The sequence below is a fragment of the Thamnophis elegans genome, chromosome 2, assembly GCF_009769535.1.
Source record: "Thamnophis elegans isolate rThaEle1 chromosome 2, rThaEle1.pri, whole genome shotgun sequence".
NCBI lineage: Eukaryota > Metazoa > Chordata > Lepidosauria > Squamata > Colubridae > Thamnophis > Thamnophis elegans.
This window is the reverse complement of record NC_045542.1, coordinates 173,514,121-173,534,965: the sequence shown is the minus strand read 5'-3', so window position 1 is coordinate 173,534,965 and position 20,845 is coordinate 173,514,121. Positions and strand designations below refer to the sequence as shown.

The window sequence follows — 20,845 nt, the reverse complement described above, 5'->3', positions numbered from 1 at the left end:
TGACAAAATTAGTGGACCAGAGGAATGCTAGCAATATAGTTTACTTGGACTTCAGTAAGCATATGGTAAGGTAGACCATAACCTACTACTAGATAAAGTAGAAGAATGTGGGTTAGACAGCATCATCACCAGATGGATTCGTAACTGGCTGACCAACCGCACTCAACGTGTAGTCCTCAATGGAACTGCATCTACATGGAGGGAAGTATGCAGTGGAGTACCCCAAGCTCTGTTTTGGACCCAGTACTCTTCAACATCTTCATCCATGATTTGGATGAGGGAACAAATGGGGAACTCATCAAATTTGCAGATGACACCAAGCTGGCAGGAATAGCCAAAACTCCAGAAGATAGGCTAAAGATACAGAAGGATCTTGACAAACTTGAACATTGGGCACTATCTAATAAAATGAAATTCAATGGTGAAAAGAGTAAGGTTCTACCTTTAGGCAAGAAAAACGAAATGCACAGGTACAGTATAGGTGGTACCTTGCTCAATAGTAGTAACTGTGTGAGGGATCTTGGAGTCCTAGTGGACAACCATTTAAATATGAGCCAGCAGTGTGCAGCAGCTGCCAAAAAAGCCAACACAATTCTAGGCTACATAAACAGAGGGATAGAATCAAGATCACGTGAATAAATGCATAAATACCCAGGGTACACAGCACATGCAGCTTTCCAGATACCAATCTGCTAAGCTAAAGCATATAATCTCTCCAGGTTCTGCACAGCAGCACTAAAAATTGGTCAGAATATGACCTGTGCTATAAGCTGGTTTGAGTGAGTACCTAGTTCATCTTTCTAGAATGCTGTTTTGTGAGCAATGAAGTTTGCCAGGCTCCTTATACCTATAGTAAGGTTCCTACACCACCTTAATATTATCTTTAATTCTTTTTGAATTTTTTAAAAGACTTTTAGTAATGGAATGTAACTTTTTATGCTAGTCTGTGCCCCACTCTTACGTTGATCTTTGGCCATAAGAAAAAATTGATGTAATTTTCAAAACTATAACTCTTGAAAGAAAAGTGAATTCTTGACTTATAATTTTGGTGAAAGTTTGACTGTTGCGGTCTTCAATTGCACTGATTTTTTGTCCTTAGCTGGTTTTTAAATTTGATTACCAGTAATCAGGAATTTATTATTTTATGTTCATATGAGGAGAAAAGTGACCTTTTCCCAATTATCTCCTTTTTTCAGCATGTTTATAAATACTCTTTAATCCAATTCTATTATCTAATAAACCATTGATTTCTAAATTAAGAACACTTGCCTCTGAATCGTGGGTTAATAAAGCCTCTTCGATTGACACCTTAGAGAAGATTACAAAATTAAAATAAACAGGAACCACAATTTTTATCAAGCTTGGATTAATTTTATGGTTTGTCTCAATAACAATAGATTATATAATCTCTATATTTTATATATGGAAGATTTTCAAATCTATAGTACCTATCTATTTACACTGAAATAGATCTTGGTATTTTTAATAAGCCCCCCCCCCAATACCTATTGACACTGAAGTAGATCTTGATATTTGTAATATTTATTTTTTGTTTTCTTTTTCTCTCTACCTATCTTGGATTTATGTAAATATGCTTAAGCGATTTTCTTGGGTGAAACTATTTTTTTTTCCAAAATTCCCCATTTTCTTCCCTTTATTTTATAAATCCCAATTTTCTCCAGTCACAAATGAGGTGCCATTTTCCCTGCCTCATTTTTCCATCAAGGAGCCTCGTCGTGAGGTAAAATTTTTGGAAGCTCCACCAGTTTGAGCTTTTTCCTCCCATTTTGGAAAGGTTTTCTTTTGATATTTCTTTTCTTTCTTTCTTTTCAGCATTGCTTCCGATGTCACAAGCTGCCACTCGGTTATTCTTTCGCACAAAGAGCCATAAATGTGAGAATGGCAGCTGTATATATTGAATTAAAGAAATAAAAACGTATAGAAATCTCCTGATTTTCCTGACAGGAGAAATTTCCTCTCAGAAGACACTGCCATTTTTCTCTTGAGAGGCTACCTTTCCTTTCACTCTCATGTCCATCATCCCTGCCCTCCCCATCCCCAAAGACGTCCTCTTTCCCGCCCTTTTTTTTGGGGGGGGGGGGAATCCTGGTATTGCGCGCAGAATCCTACAGAGGGCGCCCTCCGCCAAGAATGGAACACCAGACGCTTCTCCATTGGTCCAATAGAGGGCGAGCGTCACAGCTGGCTTTTCAGAGGAGGCGTGACGTCATAAACGTTTACTCGCTCTCCTCAATCCCTGGGACTCCGCAGGAAGCGGGCGGAGATCCAGACCTGCCCCCGGTGAGGGGGGGGGGCGGCTCTTCCCGTGCAAAGGGAGGGGGAGACCCGCGCCCGGCCCTCCTCCGGCTTCAACTCTAGGTCCCATGCTTCCCAGCCGCTCCCTCCATGCAGGGGGAAGCGGAGCTCCAGAGCAGCAGCAACAGAAGAAACGGGGATGCCAAGAAGGCGACTTGCCCCCCCCTCCAGCTGTCTCCTTCCTGGCCCACATTGGGGGAGCCTCAGCCCAGCACTTGGATGACCCAGTTGGGACTCCAGGCAGGTTGTGTGAATCTGCCTGGTGTCAGAGGGAAACTCGGTTCTTTTCCAAAGGACACCCTGACAAGGGATTTCTTTTAATGTGAACTGAAGTTTCCTGGTTTATTATTATCTTGGAGTTTGGCAGGTTGTGTCTATCCTGCTTGTAGGTATTAAGTAGATCTAGGTTCTAAAAAAGGAAGCTTTTCCTTGTGGGGAAAAAAGGCTCTAAAATGCTTTTCTTGGGTACCTAAAATTCTTGATTGAAGTAACTTCCATATTCTGCAATACACAAGGACAAACACAGACTTGCACAGAAAGAGAGGGAGATGGATGATCCATTTGCTCAATACCTCCACACACTTATAGAACCTCAGAAAAAATATCTCTTGTTCAATGATTATATCCATCACCTTATAATTCTTGGATTTTATTTCCATCTCAGATACACAAACTGGAAGCTATTTACTAAACATAATAGAAGTCACAAAGAGTCACATAATTGTGTGGAATATGGAAAGGGCTTTCAGTTGAATTGTGAAACTGATCATCCACAAAAGAATTCACGCAAAGGAGAACCCATATAAATATTTGGAGTGTGAAAGGAGTTTCAGTCGAAGGTGTTCCTTTACTTCCCATAAAAGTATCTACATGGGAGAAACAACATAAATACATAGATTGTGGGCATACCTTTGCTCAGAGGAATCATCTTACTTCTCATAAAAGGAGAAGCCGTTTAAATGCAGAGTGTGAGGAAAGATATTTACTCAAAGCAATAGCAGTAGCAATAGCAGTTAGACATATATACCGCTTCATAGGGCTTTCAGCCCTCTCTAAGCGGTTTACAGAGTCAGCATATCGCCCCCAACAACAATCTGGGTCCTCATTTCACCCACCTCGGAAGGATGGAAGACTGAGTCAAGCAGTTCTCTTGCTTCCCATAAATCCACACAATGGCAAAACCTTATAAATGCATGGAGTGTGGAAAGAATGTTGCTCATAGCAGTCGCCTTATGTCCCATAAAAATACCCATATAAGTGAAGCCGTATAGTTGCAAGGAATGTGGAAAGGCTCAGAATAGAGTAGAGTAGAATAGAATAGAATAGAATAAAAGGGTTGGAAGGGACCTTGGAGGTCTTCAATGCCCTGCCTAGGCAGGAAACCCTACACCACATCAGACAAATGGTTATCCAACATCTTAAAAACTTCCAGTGTTGGAGCATTCACAACTTCCAGAGACAAGTTGTTCCACTGATTAATTTTTCTAACTGTCAGGAATTTTCTCCTTAGTTCTCGGTTGCTTCTCTCCTTGATTAGTTTCCATCCATTGCTTCTTGTCTTGCCCTCAGGTGCTTTTCTTTATGGCAGCCCCTGAGATATTGGAGCGCTACTATCATGTCTCCCCAGTACAAAGAGTTTCCCTACTTCCCATGAAATGATCCATACTTGGCAGAAGGCATATATAAGTGTGGAATCTGGAAAGAGCTTTCAGAGGAATTGTGATCTTGCCATCCATGAAAAAAAAACATGCAAAGGAGAAACCATAGAATGCTTAGAGTGTGGAAAGGGCTTCTGTGAAAATTGTTTCCTTGTGAGTCAAAATTGGGTCCACACCGGGGTGGAGGTGGGACTGCATAGATGTAGCTTGTGTAGAAAGAGCTTCAGAAAAAAAAATTGTGCTATTACTTCCCGTAAAAGATTTCATAAGCCATATAAATGCAAATAATGTGCAAGAGCTTTAGGTGAATGGTTGATTTTATTTATTATGAAAGGATCCACATAGGAGAAACTGCATAAATTTATGGTGTATGTAGAGATCTTTCCTCAGAGGAGTCATTTCACAGTCCATAAAGGGATCCACACGGGAGAAGTGATATAGATGCAGAGAATGTTATGTATGTATCTGTGGTGGGATTCAAATAATTTAACAACCGGTTCTCTGCCCTAATGACCAGCTGGGTAGGCGTGGCTCAGTGGTCGTGATTTGGTGGGTGTGGCCAATGCAACATCACTCATGTCAATGGGCACTTCACCTTAGTTGTTACGATGTAATAAGGGTTAACTGGAGAGGCAGTTTCTGTAAGCAGGGCAATAAAGATTAGGCTAGAAACAACACCAGAATGCTTCCTTCCTGCCTTCCTTACAGGATTAGCCCTGTAAAGTGGAAAAAAACCAAATTAGGTTTCTTCCAACAACCGGTTCTCTGAACTGCTTAGAAAGTTAACAACCTGTTCTCCCAGATAGGTGCGAGCTGGCTGAATCCCATCACTGGTATGTATGTACGTACGTATTTCATATGGTGTAACAGAATGCAGTATTAACGCATTAAAAACCCACAAAAGCATATAAAATGTCTTATTTTATGTAAAATAAACATCAGATATTTTAAAAATACACAGCATAGTGATGAATTAAACTTCAGCAGCTGGTTCCCAAATTCCATGCTTGGTGTATAGAATGACAGCACGTTGCTGTCATGTGACATATCACGACATTTACCCTGTGCGGAGGTGGAGTGGGCATCGCTTGCATGTGACACATCTGGCCCTGAAGCTGCCAGTTTGACAACCCTGCAGAGGTGGGCTGCACATACTTTAACAACTGGTTCGCTGAAGATGTGACTCACATGCAGCACCAAAAACAAGGCTTTTCCGATGGGGGAGGCTTCGTATACACTTGCTAGGCCAGCCATGGTTAATAGAATGGGCGAGGTGCCCAAATCAGCTGGGCTGCGGCGGCGCGAGTGAGCCAGAAAGTGAGATATTTAGGACCGGATAGCGTCGGGGTGGATGGACGGGGTCAACCAGTGCTCCGAACTACCAATTCAGCAGGAACCAGTAGCAACCCACCACTTTAGCTTTATGAATTTTATGAATTTTTTGAATTTATGAATTTTATTAGAATTTGTAGGCCGCCCTTTTCCCTGAGGGGACTCAGGGCGGCTCACACAAAAACTGGGAAGGGGGGGAATACAGACAGTAGGACAACATGTAATAAAATAGCAAACAACATACATTCATCATTCGGGAGGGGCAACTATCCTATCCCCAGGCCTGACGGGCGAGCCAGTTCTTCAAGGCTATGCGGAAGGCCTGGACGGTGGAGAGGGTACGAATCTCCACGGGGAGCTCGTTCCAAAGGGTCGGGGCTACTGCTGAGAAGGCCCTCCTCCTTGTAGTTGCCAGCCGACACTGGCTGGCCGATGGAATGCGGAGGAGGCCTAATCTATGGGATCTTATCGGTCGCAGGGATGTAATTGGCAGAAGGCGGTCTCTCAAGTATCCAGATCCACTGCCATGTAGGGCTTTATGGGTGATTAATAGCACCTTGAAGCGCATCCGGAGATCAACAGGTAGCCAGCGCAGCTCGCGGAGGATAGGTGTAATGCGGGTGAATCGGGGTGCACCCGCAATCACTCGCGCGGCTGCATTCTGCACTAGCTGAAGTCGCCGGATGCTCTTCAAGGGCAGCCCCATGTAGAGCACATTGCAGTATTCCAGCCTAGAGGTCACAAGGGCCCGAGTGACCGTTGTGAGAGCCTCCCGATTCAGGTAGGGTCGCAACTGGCGCACCAGGCGAACCTGGGCGAACGCCCCCCTGGTCACAGCCGTTAAGTGGTGGTCAAATGACAGCTGTGGATCCAGGAGGACTCCCAAGTTGCGAACCCTCTCTGAGGGGTATAAAATTTGACCCCCCAGCCTGAGTGGTGGAACAGTAGCCAAATCTTTGGGAGGGAAACACAACAGCCACTCGGTCTTTTCTGGGTTGAGCACAAGCTTGTTAACCCTCATCCAGTCCATGACGGCCTCAAGGCCCCGGCACATCACGTCCACCGCTTCATTGAGTTGGCACGGGGCGGACAGATACAATTGAGTATCGTCCGCATATTGATGGTATCTAATCCCGTGCCTGCGGATGATCTCTCCCAGCGGTTTCATGTAGATGTTGAATAGTAGGGGGGATAAGACCGAGCCCTGAGGCACCCCATAATTTAGGGGCCTAGGGGACGATCTCTGCCCCCCCACTAACACCGACTGCGACCTGTCCGAGAGGTAGGAGGAGAACCACCGTAGCACGGTGCCTCCCACTCCCACCTCCCGCAGTCGTCGCAGAAGGATACCATTAGTATATAGTTAGCTTGTTTGTTCAAGTGAAAACAGGTGACCTCCATTTTGCTGATACTGGGTTTTCTCCAAACTTCAGAAAAACGTATCAATTTCCTTTAAATCGTTTTCAAGGGCTTTTCCAGTATTGAAATCTTCAGATTGCTTTATCAGCACAATGCCATCAGTGTATATGAACTTTCTTGCAGCACTGCCTGGTAAAACGGATGTGTAAATATTAAAAAGTAGTGGAGCCTGCCCAGAACTTGGTGGCAGATTGTTATTTAATCCATACTTCTGACTAATTTGGCCATCTAGATGTACTTCCAGGGGTGAAATCCAGCAGGTTCTGACAGGTTCTGGAGAACCGGTAGCGTAAATTTTGAGTAGTTCGGAGAACCGGCAAGCCACCTGTGGCTGGCCCCAGTGGGATGGGAATGGAGATTTTGCAGTATTCTTCCCCTGCCATGCCCACCAAGCCACACCCACCAAACCATGCCCACAGAACCGGTAGTTTAAAAAAATGAATTTCACCACTGTGTACTTCAATATATATGTTTGAAAGCAGTGTAGTGACTACTTTCTTACAAGACACGATACATACAAATTTCCTCAACCAGCGTTTTAATACTCTTTAAAATGAGTCTAAAATGAATGATAAAATCAGGGAAAGCAGCTAGCTTAGATGAAGTACATCAGTGGTGGGTTTCAAAAAATTTTGGAACCTCTTCTGTAGGTATGGCCTGCTTTCCAGGTCCACTGGTGGAACCTCTTCTAACCAGTTTGGTAGATTTGACGAATCGGTTCTACCGAATAGATGCGAACTGGTAAGAACCCACCTCTGAAGTACATCCTGAGTTCTTGAAGCACTGTGGGCCATACGTTATTCTGTGGTTCACACAATTTTACAATGATATTCAGTGAACAGAGAGACTGGGTACAATGCTCAAAAGAACAAAAAACTGGTAAAGGGAAAATCTGTGGAAGATTTTAGACCCCTATTTCTCTTTAGCATTTCTTATAAATTACTGAAACAGTTCACTTATTTAGAATAGAATAGGAATAGGAATAGAATAGAATAGAAGTAGAGTCAGCATATTGCCCCCAACAATCTGGTTCTTCATTTTACCCACCTTGGAAGGATGGAAGGTTGAGTCAACCTTGAGCCGGTGAGATTTGAACTGCTGAACTGCAGCTAGCAATCAGCTGAAGTAGCCTGCAGTACTGCACTCTAACCACTGTGTCACCTCGTTTCCAGCAGCCGTTCTTCATATGTTTTAGCATCCAGTCTCCTAGAAAGAATGCAGAGAAGAGCAACAAAGATATCTGCATTCTTTCTAGGGTCTCAACAGCACACTGCTGGCTCATATTTAAATGATTGTCCACTAAGACTCCACGATCCCTCTGACAGTTACTACTATTGAGTGAGGTACCACATGTACTGTACCTGTGCATTTTGCTTTTCTTGCCTAAATATAGTACTAAATATAGAACTAAATCTGTACCAGATCTGGCCACGGAGTGCTCGCAAGCCATCTTTTTAAAACCTTCTAAGACCACACCTAGAATACTGCATCCAGTTTTGGTCCTCCCATTATAAAAGAGACATTGGGAAAAGTGCAGAGAAGAGCAACTAGGATGGCGAGAAAGGCTTGGAGACTAAAACATGAAGAACAGTTGAAGGTTTGGGTTTTGCTACTCTAGAGAGAAGAAGGACTAGGGGAGACATGATAGCAGTATTCCAATATTTGAAGGGTTATCACAAAGAAGAGGAGCTCAAATTATTCCCCAATGCACCCGAGGGCAAGAATTGATGTATGGAGAATAATAATCAAGGAGAAAAGCAACCTTGAATTGAGGAGAAAATTCCTGCCAGTGAGGACAATTAATCAGAGGAACAGCTTCCCTCCAGAAGTTGTGGGTGCTTCACCACTGGAGGTTTTTTAAGAAGAGACTGGATAGTAACTTATCTGAAATGGTAGAAGGTCTCCTGCTTGAGCAGTGGGTTGGACTAGAAGATCTCCCTTCCAACTCTATTCTATTCTAGAATTCCAGAACGGGAATGGGAATGGGACCTCCCAGGGGAGTCCTTTAAGCCAATTCAGATGAGCTTCAGCATTTAAAAAAAAAACAAGAAAAGAAAGAGACAGAACAGTGTCCTTCGCTCCTTTTCCCCATTGAAAAAATCTCCCTTTCTTTCTCTCCCTGCTCTATTCCGATCCAGATGGTTCAGTTTGCACCAGGGCGCGCCGTCGGATGTGAGAAAGGAACAGGCGCTTCCCCTTTGGGCCACTTCAGGACCATCCAATACCCATGCGAAGAGAGGCCGTGGGGAAAGAGAGACACGTGCCCAGCGCTCCTCTGGGCTCAGTCCCGCATTGCATGCATGATGGAGGAAACCACCATGTGGTCAAACACTGAAGCCTGCAACTTCAGGGGCCTCCAATACCAGGAGGCTGAAGGTCCCCGAGAACTTTGCAGCAAGCTCCACAATTTTTGCAGGCGATGGCTGAGACCAGAAAAGCACACCAAAGCCCAGATGCTGGACCTGGTGGTTCTGGAGCAGCTCCTGGCTATCCTTCCCCCAGAGATGGAGGGCTGGGTGCGGGCGTGTGGAGCAGAGACCAGCTCCCAGGCGGTGGCCCTGGCAGAAGGCTTCCTCCTGAGCCAGGCGGAGGAGAAGAAAGAGCAGGTTGAATTGCAGGTGAGACACATTAGGGAGCTCAAAAAAGGAATAAAGAATGTGTTTGAATTATTCACCCCTCCTTCCCAAACTTCTGACATTCATAGAACTTCTGACAACAAGAAGCAATGGGTGGAAACTAATCAAGGAGAGAAGCAACTTAGAACTGAGGAGAAATTTCCTGACAGTGAGAACAATTAACCAGTGGAACAGAAGTTGCCTCCAGAAGTTGTGGATGCCGCAACACTGGAAGTCTTTAAGAAGATGTTGGATAGCCATTTGTCTGAAAGGGTATAGGGTTTCCTGCCTAGGCAGGGGGTTGGACTAGAAGACCTCCAAGGTCCCTTCCAACTCTGCTATTGTATTGTATTGTATTATAGTACCTGATGATGTCCCACCAATTCTTGCAGGACTTTGTTCCATTGTTTTCTCGCTCATCCTCACTGATAGATATTGGGGGCTTTGAAGTGTGAATCCATTTTATGTCCAATACAATACAATGCAGTTTCCGGTTTATTGGTATTTGTATGCCGCCCACTCCCACGGGACTCTGGGCGGCTTACAGACAAACAAGGGAATTAAAATTAAAAATAGAAATATAATCATTTTTAAAAAACACAACATATATGCACTTAAAATGGGGCTGGATGCTGATCAACAGCCTCAGGCCTGCCGGAACAGCCAGGTCTTAGTGGCTTTATGGAAGGCCGGAAGAGTAGTGAGGGTCCGGATCTCTGCGGGGAGATCATTCCATAGGGCCGGGGCAGCAACAGAGAAGGCTCTCCCCCGGGGGGGGGGGGTCGCCAGCCGACATTGACCCGCCGATGGTACCCGGAGGAGGCCCAATCTGTGTGATCTAATCGGTCTTTGGGGGGTAAATGGCAGGAGGCGGTCTCTCAGGTAGCCAGGTCCTAAACCTTGTAGGGCTTTAAAAGTAACGACTAGCACCTTGAAGCGTGTCCGGAGACCAATGGGAAGCCAGTGCAGCTCACGGAGGATAGGTGTAATGTTGGTGTACCTAGGTATTATCGCTCGCGTGGCTGCATTCTGGACCAACTGCAGTCTTCGAGTACTCTTCAGGGGCAGCCCCATGTAGAGCGCTTTTTCCCCCCAACAGTTTCCAATTTTTTTAAAAAATTTTGTTTTATTTTATCAATTTCATATATACATTCACAATTATATGATCTCATAACTGTTATTAATAATATGTATTTATAACAATGTTTTCCCTACAGTTGACAATATACTTGAAGATTGCTTTCTTACCATTCCATAGATCCATCTTATCTTACAACGGTCCTATTTCTTCTTCCCTCCCTCCCTCTTTCCTTCCCTCGTTTCTTCTCTCCTACTCTCCTTCCTTCCCTCCTTCCTTCCCTCCCTCCTTCCCCCTTCCCTCCTTCTCTCCTTCCCTCCTTCCTTCCCTCCTTCCTTCCTTCCTTCCTTCCCTCCTTTCTTCTCTCCTTCTCTCCTTCCTTTCCCCTTCCTTTCCTCCTTCCTTCCCCCCTTCCTTCTCTCCTACATTCCCTCCTTCCTTCCCTCCTTTCTTCTCTCCTTCCCTCCTTCCTTCCCTCCTTGCATCCCTCCCTCCTTCCCTCCCTCCTTCCTACCCCCCTTTTTTCTCTTTCTTCTCTCCTTCCTTCCTTCCTTCCTTCCTTCCTGCTCTCCTTTCCCTTCTCTCCTTCCCCTTCCTCCCCTTTACCCTTCCCCTCTTCTTCCCATTCCTCCCCTCTTTCCTACTCTTACATTCCCTCCCATTCTTCCTCTGCCTTTCCCTTTCTCCTATTCCTCTCCTTTCTCCTCTCCTTCCTATCTTTCCTTCTACTCCCCCCTCCATCCACTCTATCCGTTGTTGTGTTTACATATTCTCTTCAGGGGATGACCTGGTTCTCTCTCTTTTTTTTCCTTATTTGAAAGTTATATAAAAAAAGGCAAGATTTACAAAATACAAGATACAAAAATAGATAAAGCTCTTTACATATTTTAATCTCCCATAGCTCATCTCGCCTTACCTAGTATAAGACTAGGTTGCTAATTCCATGCAGGTAGTTATAACGGATTTCCTATCAGCTTTTCAAGTTTTTCCAATGTTGTGGTCTAATGGTATTACTCGACGGTGAATTCTCACCTCTAATACATTTCTACTCTCATTTGTCCCTCTGTCTTTGTGTATTGTTTATTTGAGTTGTTGCTTAGATCATTTTAAGTTAGTCAGCTATCTCCTTTTATATCTGAATCCTCACTGTCTCATCAAGCCATTTGTATAATTTCTCCCAGACTTTGTAAAAGTCTGTGTCTTCTTTTTCGTTAATCCGCATTGTCAATCTGTTCATTTCCGCTAATTCTAAGATTTTATTCATCACCATTGTGCTAGTGGGGGCATTTTCACTCTTCCAGCACTGCGCGTAAGCGATCCTTGCCGCCGTCAAGATGTGGACGAGAAGGTATTGATTGGTTTTACCTAATTTTTGATCTGTTATCCCTAATAGAATCATTTCCGGCTTAAGACTTAATTTAATTGACATGATTTCATTCAGCCATCTTAGCGTTCGCTTCCAATATGTCTTAGCCACCGGACACGTCCACCACATGTGGTAGTACGTGCCTAGTGTTGTTTTGCATTTCCAGCATTTGGCCGATAATTTTGAGGAAATTTTTGCCAGTCTTGTCGGAGGGAGATGCCAGCGGTAGAACATTTTGTATATATTTTCTTTATAGGCCGTCGACTTCGTTAATTTCAGATTCCACTCCCATACCCTTTCCCAGTCATCCAGGTCAATTGTGTGGCCAATATTCTGGGCCCAGGTTACCATGACTTCTTTCACTCTTTCTGCTTCCATTTTTCGGATCAGCAAGCAGTTATATATTTTCAAGATTAATTTCTTGTCTGGTCCTATTAAGATTTTATCCAATTCCTGGTCCTTGTCCTGAAAGCCAAATTGTGCTAGATCTGATTTGTATTTATTTTGTATTTGAAAGTATGGCCACCAATCAATATTTATTCCCATTTCAACCAAATTTTAATAGACACAAGTGAATCCATTTTAGTTTAAGACTACACTGATTCTTTCTATTGCATATCCCTTCTCAAGAATGTGCATAATTGGAGTCAACAGTTTTCCATTGTTAAAATTAAAGAAGAGTACATGATAAATCTTGTTACGGAAAAGCAGCAGCAACATTACAATACAATAGCAGAGTTGGAAGGGACCTTGGAGGTCCTCTAGTCCAACCCCCTGTCTAGGCAGGAAACCCTATACCGTTTCAGACAAATGGCTATCCAACATCTTCTTTAAAACTTGCAGTGTTGGGGCATTCACAACTTCTGGAGGCAAGCTGTTCCACTGATTCATTGTTCTAACTGTCAGGAAATTTCTCCTCAGTTCTTCTCTCCTTGTGTTCCGTGATGTCTGTTGGTTCTTTTTTCTTCTGTTTAAAGTCCTTCCCTGTGGAGATCAGAGACCCTGCGGGAAAGAGGATTCCATTCAGTGCCCCTCAGGAGCTGTTTCTCTGGAGGATCCCTCAAGAAGATCAAAGTCGGGACATCTCGGGAGGTAACTGAAGGCTCTCCCATCACCCAGAGAGATCCCAATGCTCTCATCTTTGCTATCTCTTCTGTGGAATAACCTCCTCCTCTTTTGTTAATTATGCATTTTAAAATTCTGTCTTCCTCGCAGGGAAACACAGAATGAAGTTTTCTGGTCTGTATGACGGAGCCGGAACTGTAGTTGGGCCTTCAAATCAAGTAAGTTGGGGAAGTAAACAAGTAAGACTTGTTTTTCCTTCAGAAGATGAAATTGGCATGCAAAGCAGTCTCCCCTTCAGTTTTTCTTCCCTTGTTTGTGCTAAATTGTTTTGTGTTCTTAAGCAAAATAGAAAAAAAGAATAGTGGTTTCAAGTTGCCCTCAACTAGGTTCGTGACCCGTCAAAAGCGCGTTCCACAAAAGCGCGGTCGACGAAATCGCATATGTGACGTCATCACAACGCGACGAAAAAGATCGAAAAATTGAAATAAAAATTAAATTACAGCAAGCCGATTCACATAAAGGTAAGGGTTAGGGTTAGGTTAAGGGTTAGGGTTAGGGTTAGAGCGTTAGCGTTACGTTTAGCGTTAGGTTAAGGGTTAGCGTTAGGTTTTTCGTTACGTTAAGGGTTAGGTTTAGGGTTAGGTTTAGGGTTAGGTTAAGGGTTAGGTTTAGGGTTAGGTTTGGGGGGGGTTAGGGGAAGGTTTTAGCTTTATTTTTACATTTTTCGATCTTTTTCGATCTTTTTCGTCGCGCTGTGATGACGTCACATACGCGCTTTCGTCGACCGCGATTTTGTCGTCTGCGGTTTTGTGGTAGAACCAACTAGGTTAGCTTCCCCTGAAGACTCCTTTTGGTTTGTCATTTCTACCCTCAGAATCTGTTTAGTGAATATTTTTGAAAGACGTCTAGCAAACATGTTCTGCTGGGTACGCTTCCAAATATGAGTTTATAAGAAGTATTATTTTTTTTGAGAAAAATAGTCCTTCAAGAAACAGGAATAAATATACAAAAGTAAGGTTCTACATTTAGGCAAGAAAAACAAAATGCACAGGTAGAGTGTAGGTGGTACCTTGCTCAATAGTAGTAACTGTGAGAGGGAACTTGGAATCCTAGTGGACAACCATTTAAATAGGAGCCAGCAGTGTGCAGCGGCTGCCAAAAAAGCCAACACAGTTCTAGGCTGCATAAACAGAGGGATGGAATCAAGATCATGTGAAGAGTTAATACCACTTTATAATGCCTTGGTAAGGCCACACTTGGAATACTGCATCCAGTTTTGGTCTCCACGATGTAGAAAAGATGTGGAGACTCTAGAAAGAGTGCAGAGAAGAGCAACAAAGATGATTAGGGGACTGGAGACTAAAACATAGGAAGAACGCTTGCAGGAACTGGGTAGGTCTAGTTTAATGGAAAGAAGGACTAGGGATGACATGATAGCAGTGTTCCAATATCTTAGGGGTTGCAACAAAGAAGAGGGAGTCAAGCTATTCTCCAAAGCACCTGAGGATAGAACAAGAAGCAATGGGTGGAAACTAATCAAGGAGAGAAGCAACTTAGAACTGAGGAGAAATTTCCTGACAGTTAGAACAATTAATCAGTGGAACAGAAGTTGCCTCCAGAAGTTGTGAATTCTCCAACACTGGAAGTTTTTAGGAAGATGTTGGATAACTGTTTGTCTGAAATGGTATACGGTTTCCTGCCTAGGCAGGGGGTTGGACTAGAAGACTTCCAAGGTCCCTTCCAACTCTGCTATTCTATTCTACTCCAAGGCAGCAATAGCTAAACAAAAACTCTTTATTTTTTATCTTTTTTTTACTCAGAATTGTGCAAGGGTAATAAAAAATAATTAAAATTCACATTGCCACATTATCATTTTTAAAAAGCCTTTTTTATAACCAGTAGTTTAAAAGGGCGAATCAGACTAAAAGATAAACCGTACTACTGGAAGAGCCGAGGTGGCGCAGTCGTTAGAGTACAGTATTCAGCTGACTGCCAGCTGCAGTTCGGCAGTTCAAATCCCACCAGCTCAATGTTGATTCAGCCTTCGGTCTTTCTGAGGTGGGTAAAATGAGGACTCAGATTGTTGGGAAAAATTATGCTAACTATAAACCGCTTAGAGAGGGCTGTAAAAGCACTGTGAAGCGGTATATAAGTCTAAGAGCTATTGGTATTGCTATTATAATCCAAAGAGAATGGCCAGATAGAGCACATAATCAAGGAACTTTTAGCTGGCAAAGTAATTTCTAATCTGATTTCCACCTAGATTTGACCAAGAAACAATCCAGCTTTGCAAAGGCTGAGAAGTTCCCTTCCCATGGAATTTTATTTTTCTTTTTTTCTCCCCTTCAGCCAGCGGGAGAAAAAAATGGGATTACTTTACTGAAAGGCACTGAAAGTTCTGCAGAATCAGTCAAGTTGATAAAGCTGCCCCAAATATTCCTTCAATATCAAAGGTTTTCAGTTCTGTTTATTTCCTCACCTAAACTTTGGAATCCAACCAAGCACAGCCGTTCAACTTGGTGCATAACTGTACTTTAGGAATTTGTGAACAATTGGAACACATCTAGCAAATTCTCCTTGGCCTTTTTTTCCATGTTCAGGGGGGCCTTGTGACGTTCAAGGAGGTAGCTGTGAATTTTTCCAAGGAGGAGTGGTCTCTGTTGGATCCTGACCAAAAATTTCTACATTGGGAAGTCATGCTGGAAAATCATAGGAACTTGGACTCTCTGGGTAAGGGTTGCTACTCAGAATGGGAAGATGTTCCGGAGTTAGATGCCATCAGTTATTTCTTATTTTTTTAAAAAACTCCAACCAGGTGTCAAACTCCTCAAGATAGAGAAGGAAAATATCTGGCCTTGTCTGAGGAAGGAAAGAAGTCAGTGGTTCTTTAGTTAAATCAAACTGGTGGCCCACGGGCCGGATACATCATGTAGACTCCGCCCACCCAGCTCCGCAAGGGGGAAAAACATAGTGAAATGTCATGTGACGGCAACGTGACATGTCGAGTTTGACACCCGTGACTTAGGTTATTTTAACTTATCAGTGACAAATTAGCTTCTTGATTTGAAGAGATACTCAACCTCACACTGATTTCAGCTTTTTCAGCCCAGATGCTTCCCTATCTCTGCTAAGACGAATTGTCAGGTCTTCTGGCTCTTGGCTTTTCTTTCATTTCTATCTTGAATCTTGGGATTAGGGGCTAAAGTCAGTGATAGTGACTCTATGACTCATGTGTCAAAGATGGCATGCCACAAAATTTGGAGAACATGCCAGCCATCCAGGGAGCACCAGGCTCCAGGGCAATCACACCATTCCCCAAGCATTGCAGTGGTTAAATGCAGCACTGCAGGCTACTTCAGCTGACTGCAGTTCTGCAGTTCGGCTGTTCAAATCTCACCGGCTCAGGGTTGACTCAGCCTTCCATCCTTCCGAGGTGGGTAAAATGAGGACCCGGATTGTTGTTGGGGGCAATATGCTGACTCTGTAAACCGCTTAGAGAGGGCTGAAAGCCCTATGAAGCGGTATATAAGTAACTGCTATTGCTATTGCTATTGCATACATTGTGGGATGATGCAAGGCAGCCTTTTTGAGTGAAAATGATAGTAGGGCAGAAGTCGGGACCCAGGCCTCTACTTCAAGCCCAGCCTTGGTGCTGCTATTGAGTACCCCTGTTCAGGGTGGCCTAGATGGGAGAGAGGTGAATTGTTTCTTTTTTGATGGGGGTGGTGGGAGGGCATATATGTTTCATAAGCAAGGTCAAGCATTTTCTGAATTTTTGACATACAAAGTCCAGAATAGAATAGAATAACAAGAGTTGAAAGGGTTTTCTACCATGTTTTCCCGAAAATATGACCCAGCCAAAAAGAAGCTCTATCATGTTTTTGAATGCATGTGCTAAAATTAAGCCCTAACCCCAAAATTAGCCCTAATCTTGCAGGGTGTGGGATGAGGCACAGAGGTAAAAATTAACCTACAGTGGGGATGGAGGGTGGAGCTGCCTTACTTGCTAGGCCTCACATACCCCGACACCTGTCTCGCCTTGCAGGCTCACTTCTCCTATGGCTGCTTACTGCCACTTGCATGCATCACCCCTGGCTTCCATATTGCTGTCAGAGCCTTCCAAAAGCCCTCTGCAGCCAAGAAATGAGGTCCGGATTCATGCGTGCATCCCCCCCATCCTCCGCGGCTTCTGCTTCACCATCAGAGTTTTCCGGAAAGCTCTCTGCAGCTGAGAAATGGTCTTCGGATTGATGCACATGGAACCCCTTGGCTTCTGTTTTGCCTTCAGATGCTTCTGGAAAGCTCTCTGTAGCACATAAAAGAGCTCTGGATTGATCTGAATTGCTGATTCATTGCTTGATTATCTTTTCCAGAATCAAAGTTATTACTATTTTCTTCTCTATTTTAACTTGTGTTCCTAATCTGTTTTTGTAGTGCTGTTTTTGATAGGTTAGCCTTTGTTCATTGTGAATATTTGCTTTCCTCACTTCATCTTTGCAGGCTCAGACTATTTGCCGATATTCTGCTGGTATTGTGCTCCTCTTTCCAATTTTTATACTTGCCCTTTTTGTCTTTCAATTTGTCAGAGAGTTCTTTCTGCAGCCATGCTTTTTTTGAGGGCTGTTATTTTTCTTCTTCATTTGTACTGTACTAGACTGGGCTTTTATAATCTCACTTTTCAAAATTTCCTAAGCTTCTTGAATTGTTTTCCCCTTGAGGATTCTGATCCATGGAATCCTTCCTGAGCTCTATGTTTATTGAAATTAGCTATCTTAAAGTCCAAGACTCTAGTTTGACTTTGTTCTATTGCTTGTACTTGCATAATGTTGAATTTCAATATTGCATGATCACGCCCACCAAAATTTCTGTAGTTTCAACAAATATTTCATCCTCACAGGGCTAAATGATGCTATTACCCCATTGGAAACATTGTGTTGAGGGTTAATAGAACGACTCCTGTTTTTTCTCTCTGCAGCTATGTATTTTGGCAAGAGAAAATGAATAGCACTGGGAAATTCGTTTAGATAGAGGGGAAAGGGACTTTGCATTCTAATAGATCTCTGCTACAATTAGCCTGCTCCAATGTATCTTAGGTTACTTCATAATATGGATTATTCCTTAACTCAAAGCTGATTTTGGGTGATGTTTGTGCACGCGCACACACACATACACACACACATATATATGTATGTATATATGAATTCCTACAACTTGATCTTTATTACTAATACTGCTACCATTTTCATTTTTCTTTTCCTTTGAAGATGATAATGGGCAGGAAAGTCAAGATTCCTGTGTACTATTCCAAGAATTCAGTGATGGAGAAGGAATGGAGAAGTCTGCAATTCAGATGGAAGCAGAAGGCCATGAGAGAAAGCAATCAAATAATCGGAGTCAGGACAGCTCATCTTGCATTAATGCTCTAGCACAAGGCTTTCTTGCCCCAAAAGTGAAAACAAGGAAAAAAGGTTTTGGGGAAAATATGAACCAAATCAAAACTAAAGTACATGGAAATGAACACTATCCCATCCAAAACAAAGGAGAACATGCTATAAGAAGACATAATAGAAAAAATTACCTAGAGACTTCTGTGCTTTTTCCTGGAAATAGGTCCCTTACATCTCAAAAAGGGATCCATGCAGAAGAGAAGTCTTATAATTGTGTGGAATGTGGGAAGAGTTTTAGAAATAGTAGCCAACTTACTTCCCATAAAAGGATTCACCCAGAGGAGAAGCCATACAAATGCAGAGAATGTGGGAAGAGGTTCAGAAGATGTAGCAATCTTATTTCTCATAGAAAGATCCACGTAGGAGAGAAGCCCTATAAATGCATGGAGTGCGGAAAGAGCTTCACTTTTAGTAGCTCTCTTACTTCCCATTACTGGATCCACAAAGGGGAGAAGCCACATAAATGTGTGGAGTGTGGAAAGGGCTTTACTCGTAAAAGTAATCTTGCTATCCATAAAAGTATCCACAGAGGGGAGAAGCCCCACATATGCATGGAAGGCAAAAAGAGGTTCACTTATAGTAGTTCTCTTACTTCCCTTTACTGGATCAACACAGTGGAGAAGCCACATACATGTGTGGAGTGTGGAAGGGGCTTTACGCGTAAATCTAATCTTGTTAGCCATAAAAGGATCCACACAGGGGAAAAGCCACATAAATGTCTGGAGTGTGGAAAGAATTTTGCTGCTAAAAGTTATCTTACTCGCCATAACAAGATCCATGCTAGGGAGAAGCCATACAAATGTATGGAATGTGGAAAGAATTTCCATGAAAGTAGATCATTTATGCTACATAAAAAGACCCACACAGGAGAAAAGCCTTACAAATGCATGGATTGTGGAAAGACCTTTACTCATAGTAGTCATCGTACTTCCCATATAAGGATTCACACACAGAAGAAGCCATATAAATGTGTGGTGAATGGAAAGAGTTTTTGCAAAAATTGAACCCTTATGTTACGTAAAAAGATCCATGCAGGAGAAAAGCCTTATAAATGAATGGAGTGTGGAAAGGGTTTCAGCTGAAAGGGCGATCTTACTTGCCATTTAAGGATACACACAGAAGAAGCCTTATAAATGTGTGGAGTGTAGAAAAAGCTTCATTATTGTTCCTTTAAATCTCATAAAAGAGTTCATAACAAGAGAAATCATATAAACCTGAGGAGCTGGGAAAGAGCATCTGGTGTTTTACAATAAAAAATATATACTTTTGTGAGAATTCATATACAGTATCTTTTGCTGCAAATATTTCTCTATAAGAGAGACAATCTTCAGGGAAAGAGAGCGGGCATTAGTCTTCTGGCTTTTGAAAATATCTAAAATCCTGGCTCTGCCATTTTGCTTGGGGTGTTTAGAAAAACATGCAGCTGTGAAGCTGGTTAGTGCCCTGAAGGCCCTTGCCTCCCTTTTAAATAAATATTAATATCAAAAAATAACTATCCTTCCTCTATTTAAAGTTTTATATTCAGTTTTTATGTTTTTAACATTTTATCTCTATACTGCCCAGCATCCCTCTGTGTAGGAGATTGGTAGTTGTGATAGACAGACCGACAGACAGATAGAGGTAGGTAAATAGATCAAGAAAGAGAGATTATATAGATAGATGATATATATAATAGATGATACATAGATGATGAAAGACAGACACATGGATAGAGAGAGAAATAAGATAGGGATAGATAGACAGACCCAGAGATAATACCTTATAGGTGCCCTTTGCCAATCCCTCCTTTGTAAAGTCAGACCTTGGAGGTCTTCTAGCCCAACTTCCTGCTCAGACAGGAAACCCTATACCATTTCAGGCAAATGGTGGTCCAATCTCATAAAAACTTCCACTTTTGGAGCATCCACAACAGGGGTGTCAAACTCACATCATCACATCACATCATTTGACATGTTGCACCTTTTCCCACCTTCGCTAATCCGGGAGTGAGCCTGGCCAATGCATGACGAATCCAGCCCACAGGCCGTGAGTTTGACACCCCTGCTCCATAATTTCTGGAGGCAATTTGTTCCACTGATTGTTCTGTCAGGAAATTTCTCCTTAGTTCTAGGTTGGTTCTCTCCTTGATTAGTTTCCACCCATTGCTTCTTGTGCTTCCTTCAGGTGATTTGGAGACTAAGTTGACCCCTCTCTTCTTTGTGGCAACCTCTGAAATATTTGAACACTGCTATCATGTCACTCCTAGTCCTTTTAATTCAGTGGTGGGATTCAAAAATGTTTACTTTTGGTTCCATGGGCATGGCATGGTTTGGTGGGTTTGGCAGGGAAAGGGTACTGTAAAATCTCCATTCCCAACTCACTCCAGGGGAAGGATACTACAAAATCCCCATTTCCTCCCAATCAGCTGGGGCTAGGGAGGCAGAGAATAGATGGGGGTGGGGCAGAGGTGGGTTCCTACCAATTCGCACCTATTCGGTAGAACCGGTTCGTCAAATCTACCAAACCAGTTAGAAGAATTTCCACCAGTGGACCCGGAAAGCAGCCCACAC

The 20,845-nt window shown here is 43.0% G+C and overlaps 1 protein-coding gene and 1 pseudogene across 1 annotated transcript; one reads left to right on the top strand and one right to left on the bottom strand.

Annotated features, from left to right (window-relative positions):
- LOC116502605 overlaps positions 1-20,845 on the bottom strand; it is a 108,783-nt pseudogene that overhangs the window by 73,439 nt on the left and 14,499 nt on the right.
- On the top strand, positions 8,741-19,454 carry LOC116503367 (zinc finger protein 253-like). Its single transcript, XM_032209736.1, has 5 exons — positions 8,741-9,343; positions 12,762-12,876; positions 13,000-13,067; positions 15,450-15,579; positions 18,114-19,454. The coding sequence occupies exons 1-5, from the start codon at positions 8,864-8,866 to the stop codon at positions 19,298-19,300; spliced, it is 1,980 nt and encodes a 659-aa protein (XP_032065627.1). The 5' UTR covers positions 8,741-8,863; the 3' UTR covers positions 19,301-19,454.